The following is a 17,598-nucleotide window of genomic DNA, read 5'->3' as shown; positions in this document are numbered from 1 at the left end:
TGTCGCCGTCGGAAAAAATATCAAACCTGCACATGACGTCCGAAAAGGTCCACCGTATTGGATATCCCAACTGCCGACTACGGCCGAGCATTTATCCCAACTGCCCCGCACCTTATCGATAAGAGACGAGGCTGGGTTTCGGATCAGCAGGGCTGAGCTGCCCGCATGTGGAGTCGGCGCAGCCTCATCCTCTCACTTGCTCCTCCGTCAGGCACACCGACTTTGGCACTTTGGCTTTCCTCAAACCCGCCGTTCCGGACATCTGTTGTCTGGAAAACTCAAAGAAAAAGCCACCTTATACTGCATGCTGTATCTAACTTGGCTGCCTGGTGGGTGTCCCAGATACTTTTAAACTCCTTCCTCAACTACCTGAGTTCAAGCCATTGATCCTCCAGCATTGGCCTTCAGTCACTCCTCCAAGTCACCATGTTTGGGATCATAGCAGACCTCATAGCGTGAGTACACCAGCAGTGGACTTCCCACTTAGACCCTGTAAACTCACTGCTCTTCTTATGCAGCTCCGTCACCACCATCCTCCTCCCAGCCTACCTCTCCTACAAAGCGTTGCGTACAAATGACCCGGCTCAAACGCACCCGTGGTTGATATACTTCACCATTCTGTCCCTCACCCTTTTATTCGAGTCCTGGACCTTGTTCATCATAGGCTGGATCCCGTTCTACTCATGGCTCCGCCTCATCTTCCTCCTCTACCTCGTCCTCCCTCAGACTCAGGGCGCCAAGGTCCTCTACCTCGACTATTTGGAGCCGTACATCGTCCACCATGAACGCCAGATTGACCAGTTCATTGGTGAAACCCACGACAAGCTGCAACAGATGGGATTGGGTTACATGAATATAGCAATTGAATGGGCACGAGAGAAGATCTTGGGCCAGAAGAGTCCACAACAGCACGCTGGCCAGCAACAAGCAGCCGGAGTAGGAGGTTACGCAAGCTATGCGTCAGACCTCCTTTCGCGCTTTGCTATGCCTGGCGCAAGGACCAACACCCCTACTCAACCCGGTGCAACGTCTGCGGGGGTGTACAGCATGGTATCTAGTTTCGCTGCGGGTCTGGCTTCTCCATCCAACCCCTCTCAAGGAACATATCGTTCTGCAGCTGCTGAAGCCGCCTCAATCTCCATCCCCCCGAACCTCTTCCAGTTCGAGAACATCCCCGGTCAGTCCACGGCCGAGAAGTCTTCATTCATCACTGCACAACGTGACAGGTTATTGGGCCTGGTAAGGATGCTGGACAGCGAGCAGCAGAACTTGGACCTCGCATACGGCGCTGCTCCGGGCGACGGCAATGGGCGGGGAGGGAACGGCGGACATAGTAAGCGACCCTCAAGCTCAGGATCTGGGTTGGCCATGGGCGGTGGATTGAAGACCAAGTCGCGAAGTGAGCAATCGTTTGAAAATGTCGACTACGACGAAGCCACAGGAGGCTCAAACACGCCAGCAGATCCTCATGATCGTCGGCGAACCAGCGGTGGCGATGGTGCTGGTGGAGGCTGGATCCCCGCTGGTGTCAGTGGGTGGTTTTCGGGCAGTGGCCCCGGTGGCGGCCCTGGAGGCGACGCCCACTATGACCGGAGCGAGCGGGACATGGAGAGGGAGAGGATGCGAGATTCAGGCCCTGAGTCAACGTCGCCATCCGCAAGAGCATCCCGAGGATGGACCGCGGCGAGGGATATCACAGACGAGATCTCACGTGGTATGAGCAGTGGCGTGGACTCGTTGATGGGGGACCCCGAACGACGCAGATGAAGCAGCTCGCACCCAAAAAGGCGCTGCGCGCAAGAGAGGGAAATTTGTTCCATCACGGCACAGCATAGGTCAGGGCAGGACAGGTTAGGACAGCATAGGAAAGGCTGGCACAGTACAGAGCAGGAAGCCGTTGCTTGCCAAGCGTCTCGTTTCTTATCGCATGGTCAGCAAGTACTACTCCTTCTGACCAGGAACGCAGGGTCATGGGACGGGCGGCCACTGTCCCGTTACACGCAGACTGGTCCTTGTAAATGGAATGATTATTTATACAAGTACTCGCACACCTACAGATTCTACACCGTCTCGGTACAGCGTGTTGGAGTCCAACATCATCGCTATAACGCTATAACGTGACACCACAGACATTACGCCAGGCGTAGAACTACTAACTGGACCGATCAGCCAGTTAGACTCGGTCAGAGAGTGTAGACGTAGACGTAGAAGAAGGAGCACGAGAAGGAAAAGGAGAAGTAGAGATAGAATAGCTGTGCGGTATCATTTACATCTTTCTTCCATATACAGGTGCGTCACACTTGTTGTTGCTGTACTTGTACTTGTATATCTCGTGCTCCAAGAAATGCATACAAACACACACATGCACACACATAATACATATGGCGGGTGGGTTGATGGTTACACCAATGGCACCCTCCCTCTTCCCATCCTTCTCCCTCTCTTGATGGCTTGTCCCCAAGTCAGTCACACACCAATCGTGACTCGGATCAATATACCTACTTCCCTACCCAAGTGGCTGGATAGGTAGCTAGAGATATACTCCCAGAATATGCATCCGCAAAACCATTGTACAGGCTGGTCAAATATATGCCAGTCCACGAAACCCCATCGGAGAGACCCCGTATATAGATAAGAGGGACAGGCCTGGCTCCCAAAAATCGCTCATGAAATCGAAGCACTCGGCTGAATGCGGTATTCGCGGTTCATTGGCGCCTTACATTCCTCCTCTTCGTCTTTGCAAAAAGGTGGACAAAAAATTCATAGTCATCGCATCACCACGTTGTGCGTACCAAAAAAAAAAAAAGGACCAAACTTTTTAAAAACGGTGCTGGGGTGCAAAACCATGCGACTCATCCACACCATCTCGATCATCGAGTCATTATACTGGCGTCCAGAGCCTGTAAATAACATTCGTAACTGTTCATTCGGTCGTGGCATCACGCCTTTCAGTTCGGATTCGGAATCTTTCTCGGAACCTCCTGGCTAGACCAGACCGCTCTTCATCGTTTGTCGGACGGTTGGATCGCAGAGTCTCCTGCCGTAACCGCCTCAGCGCTGCAATGCGCTCGTCTCGAGACCCGGACGCCAGGTGTCGAAGGTTGGAGACGGTTTCCCTTCGTCCCCCTCGTTGGGGACTGCCGTTGGTGTCGGCGGGCCTAGCAGGAGGGAGTGGCGGTGGGAATTGGCCATCCTGGTCCGCTGTGGCGGTCGAACCTCTCCGTTCCTCTCCTTCAATCTCTTGAGTCTGCGGTCTCAGATCGATTCGACACAGCGGACACGTTCCGCTGACATTGAGAAGCCATGGGTCAATGCAGTCAGGATGGAATTTGTGGTTACACGGCAATACACGCACTTCCTCTCCCTTCTTGAAATCCTCGGTACATATCGAACAGCCCAGTTGACCTTCTGCATCGGTGCCGTCTGGGTTGTTGGTGGCGATCACTGCTGCCGCTCGGTCGCTGCTGGATTCGGAAGTGACAACCTCTCCAGCCACGGCTTTGTTGTTTGAATCCGGATGGTGGCCATCGCCCCCGGGGGTATTTCCAGCATTCATTTCAATGTCTGATCCTTCCGTTGGTTTGGCAGCGGGAAGGTCTTGATGATCACCGAACTTGACGATCGGGAGGGTCTCGAGCATGGCACGTGCAATACCCTTTGCGCGACTCTGTCTCCCTCTGCCCGCGATGTTTCGAGGCCCGTACCTTTCAGGATGTCTGTGCGCCCGGATGGCACCGGTGACAATAATGACAACGAAGAGAGCGGTGATAATGCCGGTAATCGAATACAAAATGATCATGGCAACTGCAGTTGTCGGGGATTGGCCAATGCCACCGTTCCCGTTGAACCCAGGCGCAGAGGAATTGGTGTAAGACGTCAGATCTGGGAGGATCGTGGCTGTGCCGGAGCTTTCTTGTGTCAGGTCCAGCCTCGCCAACCTGGATGCGGTGGCGCTGTCGGTGGTGGTCAAGATTCCTCCGATTGTCGGGAGCCCGTCCAGGCCTGTCGCAATGCAATGGTCGCTTGTCTCGCTGTATAGGATGACGATGTTCGCCCTTGGTGAGTTCACCACAATGCGAAAGACTTCGCTGGCATCCAAGTTGTTAGGATAATCTTCTGGATCGCAGGAAATATAGGAAAACTGATCCACGTCTGCAATGTCGTTGGCGTTGGAGGCATCGATATTGACCAGATGTCCTTGCACTCGAATTTGCACAAAACCTTGATGTGACATTTGCGCATAAGGACCCAATGGTGCCATCTGTATCTCAGGCAGATCGGCAAACTCGGTGCCATTCAGGATGAATCTAGGGGAGGACGAGAAGGGAAGGAGATCGTGTGTGGTGTTGGACGGTGCAATAGTCTGAGCCGCTGTTCTCGAGCACAAGAAGGTCAGCGCTGTGGCGAAGATGGCCAGCCATCTCTGAAATCCCCGAGCGACAACCATGTTTGTTGTATATGGTGCTACCGCCGTCTCTTCGTGCTCCAAAGCAATGACCCTCGTCCGGCTCTTCGCAGAAACCCCACCTTCTGATCAAATTATACAGGTGTTGGTTCGGCGAGGTGCGTCCAGGTTGGACACGATATCGGGACACGAAGGCTTATTACTGAGCAGGCAGGACGCGGAGTGTATTATATCGAGCACAGAGTTGAGCAGTGTGCCATGACACCCTTCGTTGGCAATTCAGAGGCAGAGAGGTTAGCGGCCGGGCGATGCTGCTTACATCCGTCAACGAAGGATCAACGCAGAGAACGGGTGATGGGCGGATAGTCGCTGGTTCGCAGCGCAAAGGAGACAGGGATGATTTGGAAGCACTATTGGGGCTGTGTTGGAAGGACTGGCTACCGCAACAGTTTCGTGTTTGAGAACTTGTCACAGAAGTTGTTTAATGTCCTGGTCGGCGATCGAGGCAGCCCTCCAAAGGTGCAGGTGATCGGAACGCCGGGATACGTGGAGTGATCCACACAGAACCTTGGGCGGTCCAAGACGTTGGTGGCCTCGATTGATTGGTTTGGGATATCGTATACCACAGCACACAACCCGTCCAGCTTGGATACGAGGTGATGGGGATATCCGGCGGTTATCCTAGGATTTCCACCAGCGTTGATGACGAGGAAAAAGAAAATTTCCCTCTGTTGCAGGCAAGGGTGTTTCTCAGTCCTGTCCTGTGATTGATCCCCCTTTTACCTGCGTGAATATTGCGTGTCAAGGTCGGGCGGCAGGCAGGGCGTCAGAAGATGCGGACGGCACTCGTACGAGTATGTGTGAAGCAGGGGGATGGGAGCCCTTGAGACGGGCTGCGACAAGCACAACCACAGCTCCCCATGCTGACCTGAAGGGAGAAGGAGAGGGTGGTGGAGCTTGTCGCAGCTGGCGTGAGGGGTTGGTGGAAACCGACCGAGGGGCGACAAGCACGTCGAAGTAGAGGGGCCGGAATAGGTGTTCTGCCGAGGCCGGGTTCTCGTTAAGCCAACACCTAACAAATGCCGGTTTGGGGCCCAAGGTGCCCATCGTGTCGCCTATCAACCTCGCAAGCCGGGGCACTCACTAGGTAGAACTAGACCACGGGCTAATCACCCACTGGTGCCTCTAGGCAAGTCATGACGCGTATTCGCAACCATCATCTCAATCCTCAACTCGCCTCGCCACGCCCGCCCATTGCTACCATCCCGTAATTCTGCAAGTCGATGAGCACCACAAAACAAGACTTTGCCCTTCCTCAAAGGGCTTAAATAGCGGCACGCGACAGATCGACCTGGGCTGGCCGCGTATTCATCTGCGTCTCTCTCTGTTCAGTGACCATGTTACTAATAATACCCCAGATGATCATCACCTACCTAGATCCCTGGCGTTAGACTACCAGAAGCACGAGTCCGCCATGTCTCAAACTGGCCCAGCAGCCTTGTGCAGAGCAGGAGGAGGAGTATAAATTCGAGCCGGTCACAATCCGGAGGAAATAATACCTCAGACACAATGCACACGGAACTCTGGCCATTGTTCTCCAACAGTGACACAACCTACAGGACAAGACCCGCGCTGATGCAGGTACTTGACTACCCCGCCAAGGTCGTCAACAATGTCATCGGATCATTCACAGCTACAGTCTTTCGGTGCATCCTTGCTCACCCTCTCTGTGTGGCCTCAGGCACACGTTGCGGGAAGAAGGGTGAGACGCCACTCCTCATCCCCAAGCCGACATCCTGCTGTTTCTCGTTCTGGCAGAAAAATCACCCATGAATCAATGCGAAATGCATAATACCGCCGAAGGATTCTGCCTCTCTGGATATTATCTGACCGGAAACGCGGTCAATGTCTGCTACCCGCCCGGCACATCAGGATAATCGAGAATCGGAAACCAAAGGTGACATTCTCCCCAGAGCGAACTGGCAGGTTCGTTATGGGGGAATGTGGCTCGGCACGTGCTGGATCATCCATGATCTCCCAAGTGTTTGTGGGCTTATTCATGGTTGCCGGTTCGAGAGACCGTGATGTTTGTTGATCCTTGTAGGAGCAGTCCCTCGATGCGCCTCTCCGTCAATCGGAACGGGCGGCAAACAACTCATGTCTGGCCGTGTCATTGAAGATTCCTCTATCTCCTCGTGGAAAGTGATGCATTTGGGATGGAAAGTATGAGCGACCTGATGGATAGTATACAGCATGGCGAATGCACCCATACCCCCCTGTCTCCTGAAAGCGCGCCATCGCCATCCATTGTGGCCGAAAGCTTTACAAGTGGTGTTACAGTACATCGAAATTGAAAGGGGTCCTGAGTTGACAATTCAAGCAGCATGGGGAGGAAAGTGATGATCGGAGAACGTCTCAGTAACTCTAAGAGCTGGCAGATTGGATGAGCAAAGGTTACTGTATTACCACAAAGGGGATATCTAACCGAACAACATCCAAGTAAGTCTGGGGCTGAGCTGACTCCAGATCCAACAGTCAACATACACCTGGCCACGATCACTGTTGATTTCGTCGCTAAGATTCAAGCTTACGGGCCTTCAACGTCAGCAAACCTCCATTTTTGGCAGAGCTCAGAAATCACCGTCCTGATTATGATGTACCAGATTCTCGCGGCAGATCTCGCATCATTATTTGGCCCCAGCCCTGGGGATCCTCCCGTTTTACACGAGTACAGGCACTTCCCTCCTGGTGAATCTCAGCTCAAATGGGCAATGCTTCCTTCGAACAACCATAAAAGGACTGCTCTGTACACTTAGTATGTGTTTGGTGCTTCCGTTCACGAAAGCAGAAATGTACAGGCTTGATATCGACCTGATCTGGCTACCATCCAGCCACCGAAAGCCTCGTCGCTGCTCTTGAACATCATTGCAAGGCGGTCCATAGCTGCTGGTTTCCAGTCTCCAACCTCCTTCCAATCCTACGACATACATTATACATATGAGAACCACTTGGGCCCCTATTCCTGGATTCCTGAAGCTCAAGATGCTTAGTTGACGTCCTTCTTAGGCTTTAGAGCTGTCCAATCACCATACTTTGGAGAGTAGAAATATAGATCTGCGCCACGAGGATCTGTCACCAAGTTTAGACGCTGCACAACTGACCCTGAATATGGCTAGGCTCAACTCGACCATTTCTCTCTAGGGCGATATCATCTGGGATCTAAAAAGGGTTTCCAACAGGTACCTCCCGCATGGTCCCTCGTAGGATGATCCTTTCCTGCACAATTGAGATCGGCTCCTCTCACAATCGGTCGGCACTTTGTCTTCCTTCGCATACTCTCACCTACTACGGCTGGAGTTTGGTCTCTTCATCTCTGTGTTGCAATATGTTCTGTTACGCGCGAACAAGAAGATGGTTGTATGGAGAGTCCCTCACCGTCCTTTGTAAGTCCTCCATAGCTTATGACCAAGGCGTGATGACACGGCTTCCGAACCCCTGCGGGCCTCGTCTTCTAGAGCATCATGTATGTATGTATTTCCCGATTCAGTACGCCTGGGTTTCCACCAGATATTCAGACAAGATCTATCAAAAGGACGCCTCAGCCACTCCATCAACCCAGTCTAGCATTCTATCACTTCAGTCCTTCCTGTCTATTTTGTGGCATTCCGAGGAACAAGTTCCGCCGCCACCACCTCTTGTGTCTGCACTGTAGATGCTGTAAAGTGCAAATCATGCGTGCGGTCGGCGGGTTGATACAGGCCTGAAGGGAAAAATAGATTATCGATCTTCCTCAAGACTTGACATCTCCAGAAAATTAACCGTCGTGCGACTTGATCTTCCTCGATGAGGGCCGGAGTCTGAAGAGATTCTCTGTGCTGTTTTCTTCCATCTTTCTTCCTTGCTCTGCCTCTCCTGCCTCCCATGGTAGTTTCTGTCTGTCTTGGATTGCGCTGTCGAAGTTGAAAAGCGCTAACACCACGTCGGGACAACCCGGTTCAGATACTTGATGAATTTCCAGAGCCCGACGGCGCTTTCGGTGTTCCCTGCCGGATCGGTCACTCGCTCTGGGAAGGCAATGCCGGCCCCCCACGCGTGCGGGACGGCGTGGCCGTTGCCGTCCAAAAGCGCGCCGTTGGTCGGGTCGTAGCTGATGATACCCTCGAGGGCCGTGCCGTCGACGGAGAGCCGGGGCAGCGGGTCTCTCGTGTAACCGATGGCCTCGACGACATGCGTGCACGAGTCCAAGTGAGGGGTCATTGATGCGTCGCGGACGTCTGGGCAGTCGACCTTGGTGAGGAACTTGCGCACCGGCGACCCTGGCAGTTTATCGTCTTCCAAGTGCGCGCGGGCAAAGTCTGCCGAGGCGCCTTTGAGGCCGGTGTTGTCGCGCAGGATCCAACCGTCCATCTCGACGGCGTAGGTCATGGGGCTGCGGACGAACCACTTGATGTGAAGATGCGGGTGGGTGCTTGTTGCCAATTCGTACAGGTTCATGATGGCGACGATGGCGCTGTGAGATGTGCCTATCACTCCAACAACCGGTCTTGCACCCGTCGTTGGCAGACTGGCTCGTAGAGCCTGTCGGTCCAGGACGACGTCGAGGTCAAGTATGGTCGGCGACGAACAAGGTAGCGGTATCGTCGTGGGCGATGAGCCTGTGCACATGATGACGTTTCGGGACAAGATCTTTTGGGTTGGCCCCTGGTTCGTTGGGTCGAGATCCATTGACCAAGAGGCTGATGAGGTTTGGAAGTCCGCTCGAGACAAGTTTCCGACGTGTGTCTCAACGTTGGCATGTCTGCGCAGGCCGGTGGTCAACATTGTTAACATGTCTGCCGCATATTGGAGACGGCAGCCTCGGTTCTGATCGAGGGTTTCGAGGACAGTGACAGCGTGTGGCTTTGGTGTCGAAGCCACAATCTGACGGAACGGCTCGAAAGCGTCGGCATACTGTCGGAACAGAGATGTTTTGGTGTTGCTACAAGAGTCAGAAGAGTTCATCTGCCAATCTTGAGCAGTGGGAAGTCTTGGAGTCTCTCATACATACCTCGATACATCCCTATATTTCTTTGATATTCGTCCCCCCGAGAAGTCTGGATCTACCCATCCGATCCTAAAGGTTTGGTGAAAGTGGAGGAGCGCGCCAACCGTCGCGACACCTGCACCTCCTGCGCCAACGACCACCGCGTCGAAGACTTTCTTTGGCACACCCCTTGACATTGTGTGCTGGTGGATGCGAGCACCCTACAAGTAGATCAGCAGCCCATTGCAAGAATAAGCTGTCGACTAAAATATCGGTGGTAAGAAAGTCGGAGTTTCCCCGGTCAATATCCGACACGCCACTAGCCTCCTTTTGGGGAGTCGATTTGCTGTACTTCTACATAATATGCCCTTCACAAGGTACCGAGTATGTATGTGCATTTCGCATAGATTCGAAACATGAGTCCAGATACCTCTATACCGGCGTTGATATGCGCTCAGCATGTTGGAACGGGACAGGATCAACAAGCAAGTTTGAAACGTACAAGAAGCAATGTTTGAGCACCGAGGCCGACGAGGCTGTGTCGTGCATAGGCCAATTACGTCACGATATATCATCTAAACAATGTTTGGACTGTGGCATGCGGGAGACTCTTTTCACCACTGAAGCCGTCAACCAACCTTTCCTGCGCACCAAGTCTATATCATACATCTTATTCCCTCAGGACCTAACTATCAAACCCCATCGACCATGGCACCCTCTCGGGGCAAGGCGTCGATCGCCTCGGCTATAGACGAGGGGGACACTGCTGTTCAACAACAATCCAACTCTGCCTTGATTTCCGCCAAACGCAACCTGAACTACCTCATCTCGCCAACTGCCACCACAGCCGAGAAGCCTGCTCGATTTCGAACGCGCGCACTGCTCCGCTCAGTCCGATATGTAGGGCAGTTCATCATCTGGCGCCTGGTACGCTGGGCAAAATATGTGGCAGTTGGAGCCTTGGTGGCCGCAGTGGGAGCGACTGCGGTTGGCGGCATGGTGTCCGGAGTGGCTTGGATAGCTGCTCCCCCTACAATTGGAGCAAGTGTTATTGCAGCGGGTGTTTGGGGAGTGGGCAGGTTTGCAGCCCGCAGGCTACATAAGAGATGGAAGAATAGTGGAGGCGATATGGGAGAGGAAGTCAGGGAGCGGGCTGAGGATCAAGCTGGAGGGATAAGGCAAGAGGGCTCGTATGGGTTGGATGTTGGGCCGAGAGCAGTCCCTTGGTGATGCACAGGTGATACAGAACATGGCTGAAGGCACCCACTATATTATCTGCTCGTCTGAAGGGGTAGTTGAATCCACGTTGAATTCCCAGACGCCAAATCTCCATGAAACGCATACGTCTTCACACCGGAAAACAATGAGATCATGACAGGTGACAGCATGTCAATTTTGGAATCTCTTCTTGTTGAATTCTCATCTGCGGGAGAAGGCCTCCTTCCCAACAGTTTGACATGGTCCTGTAATTCACATGCTCGGAACAAGGACATGATCGTCTCCAGAAATCATATGATAGAGTCAGCATCCCAAAACACCCTGTCGTCGAGTACAAGCCAATGATATATCACTCATTCTGTCCCGGGAATGGTGGTCGGATAAGAGGAGAGAAGCCTGGGGGTGGAAAAGCAATACGAAATACGGGGGCCGAAACGAAGAGCGAGACCCCAACCGTTCTCAAAGAAGTGTCCCTGGTCTCCTGTTGGCCCCTGGTGGCTCCCCTGGTGGCTCCCCTGGTGCCTCGGAGCAACAGACCCGAGATCTGACCTGCTCCTTCAGCCTCCAGTCTAAAATTCGGTTGGGCCGAGGTCACTCATTTGAGGAATGGTCGCGCCTCCTGCTATAACCCGTACAGAAAGCAGCATTCTAGGCGTCAACAGGGCTGAAAGCCAGTGTCTGACCGGTTGTCTCTGTGAAACCACTCTCGTTGCCTCTGTTCCTCGTACTCCGTTCACTTTGTAGCTATTCTTACCAAGTCCGTCCGACCGGAAAATGCAGACCACGGTGTTATGTTGGGGAAACCCAGTCAAAATTCTCCTAGCGTCAAGGATCTGGGCTTCTAGCGGGCTTCTAGCGCAAGGCACCGAAGGCGATCCACCAATCATATCGCTGTCGGAGGAGGCTGCCGGCCGAGACTAGTGACGTTGCTCTTCCCCAACAAAAATCACAAAACCCTGCAGCATCTTTTTCGCAACCGGGAAGCTGCGCTGCGTTGCCGCTTCCCAACTCCAGCCTTTTGGGAATCGTCAGCCAACCTTGGAACCCATCGAGACCGCCTCATGAGACCAGGAAAATCTCTGTCCGAAGGGACTGGCCGATTTCCAAGTTCTCGCCGGCCTCACTCGGTCCACGATTCGTCTGTTGTGCAAATGCTCTGGCGTGTCTGAGTATCCGCTGAGCATGATCGTCTTACCCTCAAAGTATTGCCTCCGATCTTATTGCCTGTGCCTCTGACCCATTCCACCGACTTCCCCACAATCGCCTCTCAACATATCTGAGGAAGCTCAAACACACCATCACCCTTTCGGATTATCCTCACCTTTCTCATAAATATAACCTTCGGTCCCAAGTCCTTCCTGATCTCCCCCCTTTCATTCCCTCATTCCATCCTCAGTCCTCTTCACCTCTGGCATCAGTTGAACCTCGACTGCTTCAGCAATGCCTTCGTCTCAACCCACCGCTGGTGACCTGGCTGTCAAGCCTGAGTTTCAGTCGTCTCAGCCATCGCCGATGGCTAAGCCCTCCGAACCCAATCGAAGCACCAAGTATGACCCCAAGAAAGTTCACATCACCGAGATGCCCATGACACGGTCGAATTGGTACAAACATGTCAACTGGCTCAACGTTACCCTCATCGTTGGTATTCCGCTCTGGGGCTGCATCCAGGCCTTCTGGGTGCCTCTTCAGTTCAAGACCGCTGTCTGGGCAGTGCTATATTACTTTGCCACTGGGTTGGGTATCACAGCTGGATATCACAGATTATGGGCCCATACCTCTTATTCCGCCACTCTGCCTTTGAGATTCTTCCTCGCCGCTGTTGGTGGTGGTGCTGTCGAGGGTTCGATCAGATGGTGGTCGCGTGACCACCGAGCACACCACCGGTACACCGACACGGACAAGGACCCATACTCTGTCCGCAAGGGTCTGCTCTATTCTCACATTGGCTGGATGGTAATGAAGCAAAACCCCAAGAGGATTGGACGTACCGATATTTCGGATTTGAACGAAGACCCGATCGTCGTCTGGCAACACAAGAACTATCTCAAGGTCGTGATCTTCATGGGTCTGATCCTGCCTACTATTGTTGCTGGCCTGGGATGGGGTGATTGGTGGGGTGGTTTCATCTATGCTGGCATTCTCCGAATCTTCTTCGTCCAGCAAGCCACTTTCTGCGTCAACTCTTTGGCCCACTGGCTGGGAGACCAACCTTTTGACGACCGCAACTCCCCGCGTGACCACGTCATCACAGCTTTGGTTACTCTTGGTGAAGGCTATCACAACTTCCACCACGAGTTCCCCTCCGATTACCGCAATGCGATCGAGTGGCACCAATATGATCCCACAAAGTGGTTCATCTGGACCTGCAAACAGCTCGGTCTTGCGTACGACCTCAAACAATTCCGCAGCAACGAAATCGAAAAGGGCCGCCTTCAGCAACAACAAAAGAAGCTTGATCAGACACGTGCTAGGCTCGACTGGGGTGTTCCTCTCGATCAACTTCCTGTTATGGAATGGGACGAGTATGTTGATCAATGCAAGAACGGCCGTGGTCTGATTGCTGTCGCCGGAATTGTTCACGATGTAACGGATTTCATCAAGGACCATCCTGGTGGCAAGGCTATGATCAACTCCGGCATTGGCAAAGATGCCACTGCCATGTTCAATGGTGGTGTGTATATGCACAGCAACGCAGCTCACAACTTGCTTTCGACAATGAGAGTTGGTGTCATCCGTGGCGGAGGTGAAGTTGATATATGGCGGCGGTCTCAATTGGAGGCCAAGGGTGAAGTCAGCCGTGATTCCTCTGGCGAAAGGATCATTCGAGCTGGGTACCAACCAACCAAAGTGCTCCAGAACACTCCTACCGCAGGTGCCGCTTGAATGCAGCGTATGTCGAATGGAAATGAAAGCGGATTGATGAATTAGATCACGGAAAACATTTTTACCTTCAGCAGCGATATGTACAGTTGAGTTGGGCGTTCCAGGAAAACGGAGATAGGGCAAATGGGTTGGGGGCGACTATGGATATGGAATACACTGTCGATTCCAAGGAGTGATTGAGGAAATTGAGCCTTTGGAAGCTTTCTTACAAGACCACTCCAAATACCCATGACATGTCATAGCAGTATGAAATTCAATGCAAGCAATTCACTGTGATTACATTATGGTTTGGAGTCTATCTCGTTCCCTGGTTGGTTGAGAGGCTGTGGCTGGGCAACTGGGGCAGCTGTGAGGCAAGGCAAGGAGGCTGCCTGGGCGGGAAGGAGCAGGTGTGCTTCTCCGCATCCAAATTCGTCCGAACTCCGGCTTGTGATGCGTTGTGCAGCGTCTTTTCTCCCAAAAAGTATCCAAACGCATCCATCACCTTCTGTCCCCAAGGCTGACTTGCCACGATATCCGTCCATCGACCTGGCGTCGCACGATCGGTTTTCTGGATTCTTGGACACTCTTGGACAGCTATGCGTCTCGGCTGTTGACATTTCATGATTACACAAGTAGATGCATTTGCTCGGTTGCTGTCGCTCTTCACTACATGCTGCATGCGCTGCTTTTACCGTTACCAGATTAACTGACTGTCGATTTTATTGAGGCTGTCTCTTCCAACCTTGATTGACATTTCATCTTCCTAGAATCTAGAGTATTTGACCATTAGCCCGTCATGTCTTTCCGAGAACTAGGCAACGAGAAGTTCAAAGCCGGCGAGTACAAGGAAGCCGAGCAACTCTATACCCAAGCGTGCGTCTCTCGTTCCACCCTCATCGCTGTGTTTGTCTTTGAACATCCAAGGTCCTAACCTCGCAAATGAAACAGGATCGCTGAACACTCACGCTCCGACCCCAAGGTCTTTACTAACCGAGCCCTCACCCGCATCCGTCTCCAAGACTGGCCCGGCGCTGAAACCGACGCGCGCAAGGCGATAGAATTATACGGTGTCAAACACAAGAATGCCGCCATGAAATCTCACTATTATCTGGCGCAAGCCCTCCTGGCGCAACGTCATGTCACTGAAGCGCTGGAGGAGGCCAAAACAGCATATGCCATTTGTCTAGAGACACACGACAGCTCTGCAGAGTTGATCAGCAATTTCATTTTGAAAGCGAAGCAAGCGCAATGGCAGGCTAAAGAGACGGCGCGTTTGCGAGAGATGAATGAGACGTTGGCATTGGTTGAAGACCTGCTGGACGCACAATTACAGCGAGACCTTGACGCTGTGGAAGAAAGGTTCAAGGCAGGCGAGATTGGGGACACAGGCCGTCGGGAGGAGATCGAAGAACTTCAAAGAGAGGCCGAAGTGAGAAGGGCAAATATCAGACGGGGCTTTGAGGACAAGGGTATACCAGATTCGGCGGAGAGAGTATGTGGACAGACGTTGCCTCTATATGACCATGTTGCTAATCTCGCTGCCGTGCACAGGTTGTCCCTGACTGGCTCATTGACCCCATTACATTCGAAGTGATGCACGACCCTGTTGTAACACCCACTGGTGTCTCATACGAGCGAGTGTCTTTGTTAAAACACATCAAGGTCGTCGGAACTGACCCCCTCACAAGGCAGCCGCTCAAGCCGGACAACCTGATACCCAATGTCGCGCTGAAGAACGCCTGTGCAGAGTTTCTGGAGAAGAACGGTTGGGCCGCTGATTGGTAGGCGTTGTGCCTCAGAGGAGATCTCGCGGTGGTTGTCCTCGTGGATAACCTCGTTGTGGTAAACGACATACATTTCATTGGTGCTCATGTGCAACATGAAGCAACGATCAATGATCCACTCTTGTTATTGTGATATGGCACTTGTCATAGACTGAGGAGTGAGCATATTGAAAGCGGGGGCTACTGATCATCACAAGCACGCGACGGCGTATGGAGCACGATGGATGGGAATGCGACTACATGTGCTTTCTACTTGATCTTTCTTCAGATGGGGTGGCTTTGGTGCAGCACTTGGATCTACACTCATGATCAGCCTCGGATACCAAAAAAGGACTGGATGAGTTAATGATTGCTGGACAATGCTCTGCTGGATAGTGATCCTAATAGTGGATGGATAGCAGCAATGGCAACAGCAACAGCCATTGCCACCAGCAATGAAAAGAGTGACTTGTTGTTCACAAACACTGCCTGCTGTAGTTGTGTGGCTGGTTCAACAACGAGGTACTTGTACTTGCGTGACTTGATAGAGAAACAGCCCTCGGTCAGCGCCGCTCGGAGGATTTTCGTCCCCCACCAAAAGCGCAAAGAAATGGGTCCGCTGGACTCTGACGTCGTCCTTTGGTTGGGGGGCATGAACCACCAAATAATTACTGTCTGTTGACGTTTCCTCTGCCTGCGGTGTTTTACATCCTTGTGACATCTGCTCTGCATTGCTTGCGTTGTACCTTGAACAGAATCTTGATACAGTATCCTGCCACCCAAGAAACACCAGAGGTCAGTTACTGTCTCTATTACCCCTCCAAGTGATCAATGCGTCATTACCACCACCACGGTAGGCGGTGACACTAGAGGTGGTGTCTCAACCTCCAGTCCTTGAAGGATCGAGGACATTCCCTCCCACAGACATTCGCCGTCGATCCGGCTCTAGATCTTGCCTAGCAGCCAGTTCACCCTTCAGCTGTCTCTGTTATACTGGTTCTTGTGACAGGGCCAGTCGGTGCTAACGCTGAGCACGCAACGCAGACACCCCTCCACACCGTCCGTTAACTCCATCCAAGCCTCCCTCTCAGAGGTTTCTCTTCCTCTCAGCTTTGCGAGTGCAGCCAGGGCCTGCCTTTTAGTTCGAAAAAGAAAAAAAGGAAACGAAATACAATCTCCGGGACGTTGAAAAGATGCCTTCCGCAGCGTTTCAAAAGGCTGCCGACGACAGTCGTCTGCTCAAGGCCAAGCCCAGCAATGACGAGTTATTGGAGGTGAGTTCCTATCTGACATGTCTTTCCTTGCTGGCAACTTTCGGTGGAGAAGAATGTGAGGGAGGGGCTCTGGGAAAAAAGAAACGGGAGGAAAGGAGACACGAACCCCCACTACGATCGGGTTGGTGAGACCATGGCAAATGATTGCAAAATGTTGGATGCTCTTGCGGACACCTTTCTCCGTTTATGGCAAAGAAGACGATGAGAGATGTGGAGGCATCTTCCCCTAGCAGCTCTGTGCCGCCAACCCCGTGTCACAAAGCTTCTGAGCATCCCGCATTTCTGTTCCTGGACGGCCCTATGATTTTTTTCCCTCCAAAGCAAGACCTGAGCATTGACAAATTCTAACCTAATTTCAACGTGATATCTAGCTCTACGCCCTCTTCAAGGTCGCCAATGGCGAGGATATCTCCAAGGCTCCCGCTCCAGGAATGTTCGACCTGAAGGTACCAGACCCCAACCCTATATCTCACTTTGCATATTTCCATTCCAAAAAGAAGTCCATGCCACTAACCCGATTCTTTGTCTCTCGTGAATAGGGCAAAGCGAAGCACAAGGCCTGGCAGAAGGAGGTCGATGCCGGTACCACCGCCGAGGCCGCTGAGGAGCGCTACATCAAGCTCGTCGACAGTCTCAAGCTCAAGTATGGCTTTGATCCGCACAAGGCGCCCGAGGCCGTCGGCGGGAATTAAGGAGGTTCCCTCGGGAGGTCTGGGATGTGGGCAGCAGGCAGGTCATTGAAGCAGACAGAGTTGGTAGCGCCCAAGGTTGAACGGTTGTCGTGACTTTTGACCAATACATGTTTCTCAGACACACCAACACAACACAACTTGCCTCTTTATGGTTGTAGTAGCAACGCTGACGGTTTGCCGCGTTGTGGATTTTTTGATCGATGAAAGTCGGTGGACCTCTTGAGAACCAGGCCCAAAGTATAGGAGAGCATAGGAGGGATGTCCTCACCATGAACACACACACACACACACCACTGTATTATACCAACATCCTAGCCACACGGAGGAGCGACTATCTAGTGTAGCGCGTTGTACTTGT

General features: G+C 52.6%; 7 protein-coding genes across 7 annotated transcripts; 5 read left to right on the top strand and 2 right to left on the bottom strand.

Annotated features, from left to right (window-relative positions):
* Positions 1-426: 426 nt before the first annotated feature.
* On the top strand, positions 427-1,767 carry AYO20_10764 (hypothetical protein; the record flags this gene model as incomplete). Its single annotated transcript, XM_022649020.1, has 2 exons — positions 427-455; positions 519-1,767. The coding sequence occupies 2 exons, from the start codon at positions 427-429 to the stop codon at positions 1,765-1,767; spliced, it is 1,278 nt and encodes a 425-aa protein (XP_022494988.1).
* A 1,156-nt stretch (positions 1,768-2,923) lies between these two features.
* On the bottom strand, positions 2,924-4,447 carry AYO20_10763 (hypothetical protein; the record flags this gene model as incomplete). Its single annotated transcript, XM_022649019.1, has 1 exon — positions 2,924-4,447. One exon carries the CDS (start codon positions 4,445-4,447, stop codon positions 2,924-2,926), a length of 1,524 nt encoding a protein of 507 aa, XP_022494987.1.
* A 3,927-nt stretch (positions 4,448-8,374) lies between these two features.
* On the bottom strand, positions 8,375-9,625 carry AYO20_10762 (hypothetical protein; the record flags this gene model as incomplete). Its single annotated transcript, XM_022649018.1, has 2 exons — positions 8,375-9,383; positions 9,453-9,625. 2 exons carry the CDS (start codon positions 9,623-9,625, stop codon positions 8,375-8,377), a joined length of 1,182 nt encoding a protein of 393 aa, XP_022494986.1.
* A 511-nt stretch (positions 9,626-10,136) lies between these two features.
* AYO20_10761 (hypothetical protein) lies at positions 10,137-10,658 on the top strand (the record flags this gene model as incomplete). The annotated part of the gene is made up of 1 exon (XM_022649017.1): positions 10,137-10,658. One exon carries the CDS (start codon positions 10,137-10,139, stop codon positions 10,656-10,658), a length of 522 nt encoding a protein of 173 aa, XP_022494985.1.
* Positions 10,659-12,086: 1,428 nt separating this feature from the next.
* AYO20_10760 (acyl-CoA desaturase) lies at positions 12,087-13,529 on the top strand (the record flags this gene model as incomplete). Its single annotated transcript, XM_022649016.1, has 1 exon — positions 12,087-13,529. The coding sequence occupies one exon, from the start codon at positions 12,087-12,089 to the stop codon at positions 13,527-13,529; it is 1,443 nt and encodes a 480-aa protein (XP_022494984.1).
* Positions 13,530-14,307: 778 nt separating this feature from the next.
* Positions 14,308-15,296, top strand: AYO20_10759 (hypothetical protein; the record flags this gene model as incomplete). The annotated part of the gene is made up of 3 exons (XM_022649015.1): positions 14,308-14,384; positions 14,460-15,003; positions 15,063-15,296. 3 exons carry the CDS (start codon positions 14,308-14,310, stop codon positions 15,294-15,296), a joined length of 855 nt encoding a protein of 284 aa, XP_022494983.1.
* Positions 15,297-16,467: 1,171 nt separating this feature from the next.
* On the top strand, positions 16,468-17,240 carry AYO20_10758 (hypothetical protein; the record flags this gene model as incomplete). The annotated part of the gene is made up of 3 exons (XM_022649014.1): positions 16,468-16,548; positions 16,920-16,994; positions 17,088-17,240. 3 exons carry the CDS (start codon positions 16,468-16,470, stop codon positions 17,238-17,240), a joined length of 309 nt encoding a protein of 102 aa, XP_022494982.1.
* Positions 17,241-17,598: the final 358 nt, after the last annotated feature.

The sequence above is a fragment of the Fonsecaea nubica genome (genome assembly GCF_001646965.1).
Source record: "Fonsecaea nubica strain CBS 269.64 chromosome Unknown Scaff121, whole genome shotgun sequence".
Classification (NCBI taxonomy): domain Eukaryota; kingdom Fungi; phylum Ascomycota; class Eurotiomycetes; order Chaetothyriales; family Herpotrichiellaceae; genus Fonsecaea; species Fonsecaea nubica.
The sequence above is the reverse complement of the archived record's forward strand: the minus strand, read 5'-3'. Positions and strand labels throughout refer to the sequence as shown.